We start from the raw sequence: 9,878 nt of genomic DNA on the forward strand, positions 1-9,878 counted from the left end.
TCTTCCTGTGCAGAACCTTAAAAAAAATCTTGATGTGATTCAGGACGAGGCGTTTCCATTATAATCACATGCATCTATAACGGGACAGCGCGTGCAGTTTATAGCATCCTGATCCTCACCCACTGGTCCATGCATGAGTGTGTTTGTGTGTGTGTGTGTGTGTGTGTGTGTGTGTGTGTGTGTGTGTGTGTGTGTATACCTGCAGATCTGCAGTTCTGGGCCTCCTCCTCCTCCTCCTTCAGGAAGTTCAGCAGCGGTATTTAAATCGCGCGCAGCAGCAGCAGCAGCAGCAACACTTTTAGAACGGGACATCGCGCGCGTAGAGGCAACAGGTGGGACGCACGCACACACACACACACACACACACACACACACACAATTTTAGAGTGTGACAACATCTCTCAGACACTTATATGCATACGATAACATAAAGCTCATAAAGCTACTTATCAACGCTATAATGCAGATCGGATCAAACTCTTTCTCTGCGCGCTCGCGCGTGCATGCGCACCAATCTGGGTTTTAATCAGCGTGGATTTGCCTTGATGCAGGATACATGATGTAAAAAAGGGCTTTTGGATATCGGCTCGGTATTAGGATCAGGTAACAAGTTATTTCTGAACAGCAAACAGATGAAAAACTCCTTCTGCACTTAATGAAGTCGTTATAAGGCAATCTAATGATGTCCTCAGGAGTCCAGATGTTTTTTTTTTTTTGCATTATCACCCTAAGTTGCAGGTACCAGTAAGTTTTTTCAGTGTATGTATTCGATCATTAAAATAATTGTGTATATCTGTATCATGAAGAAGAATCCAGGAAGTGCCTGTCCTGTGCTTTAGTGCATGTAGCAGATGTTTGGATGTAAAAACAGAAAGAAAACTCTTCATCTGTATTTCCAGTTTGTCACTCTGCGTCCGCTCAAGCCTCAGATTCCTGTTTTAGACAAACAAACAAACGTGGCCCACCTCAAAGCTCGAGATGTTTCAAGATGCTTTTTAATGCAGCAGGTTTGTAAACTGCAGTCAAACCTGTCTTAGAAATAAAGAAAGTTCTCGCAGCGATGACCTACCAAAGAACCCCAAAGAACTTTTCAGAACATGGTTATTTCTTATTTATTCAGTGCAAATAAGTGAACTGCTTGATAGGAAAGTTTGTTGCAGCTGACAGAAGATCGCTTTTTGAGCATCCCGTTCCACATTAAGTCTCCATTTGCTCTTATAATAAGCTCCACTTTTCTGAGCAGAAGTTCCACTAGATTTTGTGGAGATTTGTGGAGATTCATTTAGTCACTTAGTAAAGTCGGGTATTGATGGAGGTGAGAAGGTGAGGAGGCCAGGAGTGCAGTCAGCATCCCAAAAGTGTTCACTAGGGTTTAAAAGATCTCGAGCAGAAACTCAAGAACTTCCACACACTTCACACCCATGTAAAGCATATCTTCATGGAGCTGGCTTTGTGCACGGTCATGCTGGAACAGGTTTGGGTCGCCCACTTGGTGAAGCGAAGGAAAAATTTCAGCATCCAAAGACGTCCGATACAATTGTGTGCCTCCAACTTTGTGGTAACAGTTTGATGAAGAACCACATTTGTCTGGAAAAAAGTCAGGTGTCCCAATACTTTTGTCGCTATAGTGTATATGATCCGATTACTGAGTGTAAAGAACATTCCTTTAGTCCAACAAATGGTTTTTCCAAAAATTCAAAGGTTCCTCAGATGTTTAAGGTTCTTCACAGAACCATAGAAGGTAGGGAGAACCGTTTAGGAACCTTTATTTTCGTTCAGTTCTGAACTCATCACCGATGCTCAGTGGAAGTTTTTGTTTTTTTCAGAGCAATTTGTGTTCAGGGTCCTGATCCGACTTCACCATAATCCAGCATCTTCACATCGGAACGAGCGAGCGTTTAGGTGTTCCTGTTTATGTCAGGTTTATGTAGGTTTCTATTGGGGTTTTATTTGACATATAGGTTTATGTCTGATTTATGTTGGTTTATATCACTTTATGTAAGATTTATCTCAGTTTTTTGTAGATTTTAATCAGATTTATGTAGACTTATGGTTTATGTCCAATTTATGTAGGCTTATGTCAATTTTATGAACGTTTAAATACGATTTATGTAGGCTTATGCAAGATTCATGTTGATTTGAATCAATGTGTTTGACTACGATTTATGCAAGCTTATGTCAGTTTTATAATGGCTTATGTCAATTTATGTAGGCTTATGTCAGTTTTATGTAGGCTTATGTCAGTTTTATATATGTTTGAATATGATTTATGTAATAAATGTATATGTTAGTTTTATGTAGGTTTATGTCAGTTCTATGTAGGCTTATGCCATTTTTCAAAGTTTGAATACAGTTTATGTAAGCTTATGTCAGTTTTATTTAGGCTTATGTACATTTGAATTTGATTAATGAACGCCAATGTTCGTTTTATGTAGGTTTGAATCGGATGAACGTAGGTTAACGGGTTATTTCGGTACGTTTGAATGCGATCTGCGTACGTTTATGACGGGTTTATGCAGCTTGAGGTGGTTTTATGTAGGTTTGAATCCTGTGTAGGTTAATGACATGTTTATGCAGCTTTATGTCAGTTACATGTACATTTTCATTAATGTAGTGTTCAGTCTTTTAGTGTTTAATATCAAAAAGGTACAGTTTTCGAAGCATGTGATCTCGTCATGTGATCTGAAAAAATTATTCCAAGATTTTTACATGAAATGTGTGATACTGTGCTGGCTTTGTGTGTGTGTGTGTGTGTGTAGGTACACGTCCCCCCATCCCAGCTGCTACACTGAACTTTTTTCTCACATTTACTGAAATCCTCTCTATCTCGGCGTCAGACCTTGAGCTCGGGGAAACAGGAGCGATGATTTTATGGAGGCCAATTTGCTGAAATGCAGCTCCAATAAAGCAGCTGTTTCTTTATTTTAGATGTGATATAAAAAAAAAAATGATAGACATATCTGTGTGCGTGAGTGTGTGTGCAGGTGTGTGTGTGTTTGTGTGTGTAGAGGGTTAGATATGTCTGTGAATAATACATGACCAAGCCATGATGTGACGAAGCAAAAATCTGCGTCTGCACGGAGTTCTAAGATCTTCTGCTGCTTTAAGTGTCAAATACAATAAATAAATAAAATAAATAAAATTATATACATGTATACAAAACTCTAACTAGTAATATCTATTTTTATTTTTATTTGAAATTGTATTTATATTCAAGTTGACATTATTTTTACTAAATACCAATGACAATGTAAGGTTTGCGTTTGGTTTATGTCAGATTAATGCAGGTTTATGTCAGGTGTATGTCAGGTTTATGTCAAGTCAAGTTTTTTTCTATAGCGCTCTTTACAATTGACATTGTCTCAAAGCAGCTTTACAGAATTTAAGAATTAAAGGTGAATGATGTGTATTTATCTCGAATGGTTTATCTCAGGCTTGTGTTTGGTTTATGTCAGGTTTATATAGGCTTATGTTAGGGTTGTGTCAGATTTATGGCAGGTTTATTTCAGGTTTGTGTTTGGTTTATGTCAGGTTTATGTCAAGTTTGTGTCAAGTGTATGTCAGGTTTATGTCAGGCTTGTGTTTGGATTATGTCAGGTGTATGTCAGGTTTATGTAGGTTTGTGACAGGCTTAAGGCAAATTAATGTTGAGTTTGTGTTTGGTTTGTGTCAGGTTTATGCAAAGTTTATGTAGGTTTGTGTTTGGTTTTTGTCAGGTTTATGTCAGATTTATGTAGGTTTATGTAGATTTGTGTCCGGTTTCTGTCAGGTTTGGGTCAGGTTTATGTAGGTTTGTGTCCGGTTTATGTCAGGTTTGGGTAAGGATTATGTCAGGTTTATATAGGTTTGTGTCCGGTTTATGTCCGGTTCATGTCAGGTTTGTATCAGGTTTATGTAGGTTTGTGTCCAGTTTATGTCCGTTTATGTCAGGTTTATGTGGGTTCGTGTCCGGTTTATGTCAGGTTTGGGTCAGGTTTATGTAGGTTCGTGTCCGGTTTATGTCAGGTTTGGGTCAGGTTTATGTAGGTTCGTGTCCGGTTTATGTCAGGTTTGGGTCAGGTTTATGTAGGTTCGTGTCCGTTTATGTCAGGTTTGGGTAGGTTTGTGTCCGGTTTATGTCAGGTTTGGGTCAGGTTTATGTAGGTTCGTGTCCGGTTTATGTCAGGTTTGGGTCAGGTTTATGTAGGTTCGTGTCCGGTTTATGTCAGGTTTGGGTCAGGTTTATGTAGGTTCGTGTCCGGTTTATGTCAGGTTTGGGTCAGGTTTATGTAGGTTCGTGTCCGGTTTATGTCAGGTTTGGGTCAGGTTTATGTAGGTTCGTGTCCGGTTTATGTCAGGTTTGGGTCAGGTTTATGTAGGTTCGTGTCCGGTTTATGTCAGGTTTGGGTCAGGTTTATGTAGGTTCGTGTCCGGTTTATGTCAGGTTTGGGTCAGGTTTATGTCAGGTTTATGTAGGTTTGTGTCCGGTTTATGTCAGGTTTGGGTCAGGTTTATGTCAGGTTTGTGTCCGGTTTATGTCAGGTTTGGGTCAGGTTTATGTAGGTTCGTGTCCGGTTTATGTCAGGTTTGGGTCAGGTTTATGTAGGTTCGTGTCCGGTTTATGTCAGGTTTGGGTCAGGTTTATGTCAGGTTTATGTAGGTTTGTGTCCGGTTTATGTCAGGTTTGGGTCAGGTTTATGTAGGTTCGTGTCCGGTTTATGTCAGGTTTGGGTCAGGTTTATGTCAGGTTTATGTAGGTTTGTGTCCGGTTTATGTCAGGTTTGGGTCAGGTTTATGTAGGTTTGTGTCCGGTTTATGTCAGGTTTGGGTCAGGTTTATGTAGGTTCGTGTCCGGTTTATGTCAGGTTTGGGTCAGGTTTATGTCAGGTTTATGTAGGTTTGTGTCCGGTTTATGTCAGGTTTGGGTCAGGTTTATGTAGGTTCGTGTCCGGTTTATGCCAGGTTTGTATCAGGCTTGCGTACATCTCGTGAAGCTTTTCATTATGAGCACTAGCCTTCAATGACGTATTAATTATAAATGAGAGTATTATACCCAGAGTGTAACGGAGTACCTGCGTCCTCGTTAGCAGTCTGTTGTGTGTCATGCCGCCGGTGTTTGTCTGCATCATTGATGTGCAGGTGATAAAATTTCACCTGAAACTCGGACACTCGTGTAAAGGTTTCAGGTTATGATGTTGACGTTTCAGCTCAGATGTTATGGTTTTGACTGCAAAAGTGCTTGGACCCAAGCCATCGCTGTTTGCTGCTATATTTTTAACTCTTTTTTAAAAAATTATTGTTTTTTCTAATCTACTCAGAACCTCGACCCTAAGAACAAAGATGCCGAGGTCCTTTTTAGTGAAGAGCAAGCGTGCTCACAGCTACCACCAACCTCGCAGCCTGGAGGACGACTACATCCGTCTCGACGCTCTGCTGATGCACACCTACACAGGTATGCTTTTTACAATCAGTCATGACACGTAAAGTTGTACCACACCATTAGATATCCCATCAGCTGCTCTGTTTGAGACTCAGAACAACGTGAGACGATTTTGAAGTTTTAGACGTGTGGGTGCAAAAATGTTAGACTGGTAGCTATGCTTCAGCAAGAAAACTTTGCCCCAGCACATATAGCACTAAGTGATTAGATACATTTGGGTCAACAGGGGTATATTTGGGGTATTAAATTTTTCACAAATTGTTCCCAGACCTACTCTTGTACAGAGAACTTGGAGGATAGGAGGTTCTACCACAGTTAGGAGCCCATACTTTAGAATGGGAACGTGGGAAAAGTACCCGAAAGTAAAAACTTTCTCTAGTATTTAAGAGTGAAAGTTTCAAATTTTTATAGTTTATATTGTAAGCCCCTAGCTAGCTAATTATCTAACCAAAAATGTATGCTAAATCCCTAAAGGGAAAAAAAATCTAGAATTCCACTTGCTGGCTAGCTAATGTTTTTAAACCCTGATTTGAAGAATGCTAAATCACATAGCAACAAATAAAACTAGCCAGCGACTTTACAAATCCTAGCTAGCTGACTAATTTAACAAGTAAACTTGCTAGTTAGCAAGCTTAATAATAGCTAGCTAGTTAACATAAGCAAATGTACAACATTATCTATCTAATTTACTGATGAACTAAGTTAGTAGATTTAAAAGCAAGAATGTCAAAAACCTCGTTTCTTCTCACGGTTATTGCGCAGAGATCCAGGCCGAGCCGGACTGCTGTGAGGACGTGAGTAAACGTGTAGGTCGATGCTCGCCTGAAGGCAGCGCTGTGTGTACAGCCGAACATAAAGCTCAGCACTCTGCGCTCAGCTGCGAGGGAAGTGTGTGCGATCCGCCGACGGAATTCGAGGACCCCGTATGGAGACCAGCGTCCCCGTCTTCTTCTCCAGGTACCCAAACCTTGTGTCCTACACCGCGAGATCCGCAATACACCTTTATCTAATTCTTGCTAACACGTACAAACTTATTATTCAGTTCTTTTCTAATCTACAAGCCCAAAGAGATCACAAATAGATCACGTTTATCTGATTTTGGTTCAACCTGGCAACCCTGGGCTTCGTGTGGAGTTACTGTTACACTGTCGTGGTTTTATTTATCTTATATTTTAGCTACTTTTCTATTCATTTGTGACTTATTAAAGAGCATATTTAATATGTTATAGCAGCTATAAATGGTCATTCCTTCACCAGCCTCTATTTGATTTCTCAAAAAATATGCAGTGTGTAATGCTGTCATGATGTTATGGCTTTACCTCTGACTGATTACTGAAACTGGAGACTTTAAATGATCAAAACGTCAATTAGCATTAACATAAAAATGTCAAAAGCATTTATACAGTGTTATATTATAATAATAATAATAATAATAATAATTTGTGGTCTGAACAGATGTGGACCAATTTGCGCTGCCGTCCCCAGACGATATCCAACCCTTCGACCTGACCTTCCGCCCCTGCCCCTGGACTCACACCCATTCCGAGCTCAGGCGCCTCGTTAGACCGTTCCAGCGGAGTCATGTGGCAGGCGAAACTCCGCCCATCGAAGTTTACGGCTCCACAGAGAGGATCGCCGAGGCCTTCTTCTCCAACCGCTCCATGTTCCGAGGGTTTACTCAGGAGGAGTACAGCTCACTGGCTTCAGATCTGTTGAAAAGCCGTACACGAGGATACTACAACGATTTCAAGGCCGTGAGACCCGTGGACGGAGAGATCAAACCTCGTTCTGACGTCTTGTGCACGCGGCTGCAGGTCAGCGGCTCTTACAAGTGTGTCAAATGCACTAAGGTACGAATCTGTTTCCGAAGACAATCGTGTTGAATGTTTATTTATTATTTTGGTTCAGCAGCAAATCTGATTTTTGTTTCAATCTGGTCCAGGTGTTTTCTACGCCTCACGGGTTGGAGGTCCACGCCCGGCGCTCGCACAGCGGCACGAGGCCTTTCGCGTGTGAGCTGTGCGGGAAGACGTTCGGTCACGCCGTCAGTCTCGAACAGCACAAAGTCGTCCACTCGCAAGTATGAAATATATACATTATAGATTTATTTCCCTCTGGTCAGTGTGAATAGTGGATTTTGATTGGCTGGAATTTTAGTTGTGAATAGTGGATTGTGATTGGCTGGAATTTTAGTTGTGAATAGTGGATTGTGATTGGCTGGAATTTTAGTTGTGAATAGTGGATTGTGATTGGCTGGAAGTTCAGGTCTAAATGCTAAAGAGCCTAAAATTCAGCTGAACACATGGAGTAATATGTCATACACTGTTTTTGCTAACAGGAGAGGATTTTCAGCTGTAAGATCTGCGGGAAAAGCTTCAAGAGATCGTCCACTCTGTCCACACACCTGCTGATCCATTCGGACACGCGGCCGTACCCCTGCCAGTACTGCGGCAAGAGATTCCACCAGAAATCCGACATGAAGAAACACACCTTCATCCACACGGGTACGTCAGGTTACTCTACAGTTTTATAAGACTCTCATACAAACTGAGATTAAATAATAAGGTCAAAAGTTTGAGGAGGAGGCCTGGTCAACGTTCACATTCATTCCAGAGGTGTTCAGTAGGGTTGGAACTCTGTAGCAGGAGATCTTTTACACACTTTCAACCCATGTAAAGCAGATCTTCAGGGGGCATCTTCATGCTGGAAACAGGTTTTGAGTCTCCTAGTTCAAGCGAAGGGGAAAATTTCATGCTACCGCATTCACAACTTTGTGCTAAGAATTTGGGAAAAGCTAGCAACCTAGCAACTGACAGATATATTAGCCAATTAAAGCTAATAAACTGAGGTGTAAAAGAAATAAAACACTACTAATGGAAAAGAGGAAAACTTCCTAAACGACCCGCTGTGTTTTAGCCCACAGAATGCTAGCTCGATTTTCTTGATTAGCGTATTAGCGTTTAACGCATGTACCGTTTATGTTTTTCAGGTGAAAAGCCGCACAAGTGTCAGGTGTGTGGGAAAGCGTTCAGCCAGAGCTCGAACCTCATCACGCACAGCCGGAAACACACCGGCTTCAAACCGTTCGGCTGCGACTCGTGCGGAAAAGGTTTCCAGCGCAAAGTGGACCTGAGGAGACACCGAGAAACGCAGCACGGCCTGAAATAAACCACGCTTCCGTTTCATTCCATGTTCTTTGTACTGAAAACACTAAAGAGCACATTTAGACTGTTAATACTAAAGAAAAGCTTTGTTTATTAACTTTTATGTCGAGAAAACTTTATTTATAAAATTCTTGTGTTTAGACGTTTAGGTCAAGCCACACTTTTTTTTTTTTTTGGATAAATAAAAGTTCCTTCCCGGGTTCCTGTTTTTTTCTGTTCACACCGTTCGTGTAGGTTGTTCTGTTGAAGCGGGACAGAATAAAGTGTGGTGTTGGTGGAACACTGGGCTTTACGTGTTTATAAGCAGTGAGGTCAAAGGAACCTCGAAAATCTCACAGCTGCTTATAAAGCAAACTTTCACACGCGACACGTTTATCCGAGAGCTGTGAGAGCAACGGGTTAATAATCACGCCGAACAGATTTACTCGTTTCCTAATCGCTCACAATCGGCTTTTTTTTTGTTTTTGTTCATGTCTCGTTGTTTGATTAAAATTAAAGATTCAAATGAAATATTGTCAGAATTTTCCTTCCAGAATTTACCTTCTGCTTATTATTTAGTGGCTCGAAATAGTTTTGAAAAATGGAAAAAAAAAACACATTTATTCGAAAGAACATGGAAATTACAAAGTCTTCTAACATTTCAAGCTCCGCCCCTTTTCCCAGCACAACTGGTGTTCTTGTCAACTTTCGGGTTCATCTGCAAACAAGGACCTGATTGGCTCTTATATAGAAGATGCACAGACAGATTTTTTTGACAATCTCCGCCCTGTTCCGCACTAAACTGGTGTTAAATTTAACCCGATTTGTAAACTGGAACATGATTAGCTCTGATATTCAATGGGGCACACGCTCAAATTTGATGACTTTGCAAATTAAAAACTCTTTCAACACTCTAAGCACCGCCCCTTATTAATAATTTGAATACCGAATCCTGATTGGCTCTTATATGGACCATTGCGCAGTCAATTCGATTGTGCATGTCAGATTTATTAAATATGTAAATAAACAATTTTAACACTCTAAGCCCCACCCCTTATCATTACTGGCATAATAGAACCTGATTGGCTTTTATATGGACAATTGCACAAACTTAGATTTCATGGGTGTAAATTACAAACACTTAACACTCCAAGCTCCGCCCCTTTCTCAGGTGAACTATGTTACTTTTCACTTAATTTGCATACTGAAACCTGGTTAACTGTTGTATAAAAGATGAGGCAAACTTATAACTGATCACTGTGCAAATTATAAACTCTTTAAATGAACCAAGCTCCACCCCTTCACACCACACTAGT

General features: G+C 40.7%; 1 protein-coding gene across 2 annotated transcripts; it reads left to right on the top strand.

The window, feature by feature from the left end:
* The first annotated feature begins 210 nt into the window (after positions 1 to 210).
* On the top strand, positions 211 to 9,093 carry gfi1aa (growth factor independent 1A transcription repressor a). 2 transcript variants are annotated; one of them, XM_083525183.1, is made up of 7 exons: positions 211 to 332; positions 5,298 to 5,431; positions 6,182 to 6,376; positions 6,875 to 7,269; positions 7,362 to 7,499; positions 7,758 to 7,923; positions 8,409 to 9,093. In XM_083525183.1, the coding sequence occupies exons 2-7, from the start codon at positions 5,320 to 5,322 to the stop codon at positions 8,585 to 8,587; spliced, it is 1,185 nt and encodes a 394-aa protein (XP_083381309.1). In that variant the 5' UTR covers positions 211 to 332; positions 5,298 to 5,319; the 3' UTR covers positions 8,588 to 9,093. The 2 variants fall into 2 exon arrangements, with proteins under 2 accessions (XP_083381309.1, XP_083381310.1); XM_083525184.1 differs by lacking the exon at positions 211 to 332 and adding an exon at positions 1,905 to 1,927.
* The last annotated feature ends 785 nt before the right edge of the window (positions 9,094 to 9,878 follow it).

Source organism: Silurus aristotelis, assembly GCF_946808225.1.
Source record: "Silurus aristotelis genome assembly, chromosome: 22".
NCBI classification, from domain to species: domain Eukaryota; kingdom Metazoa; phylum Chordata; class Actinopteri; order Siluriformes; family Siluridae; genus Silurus; species Silurus aristotelis.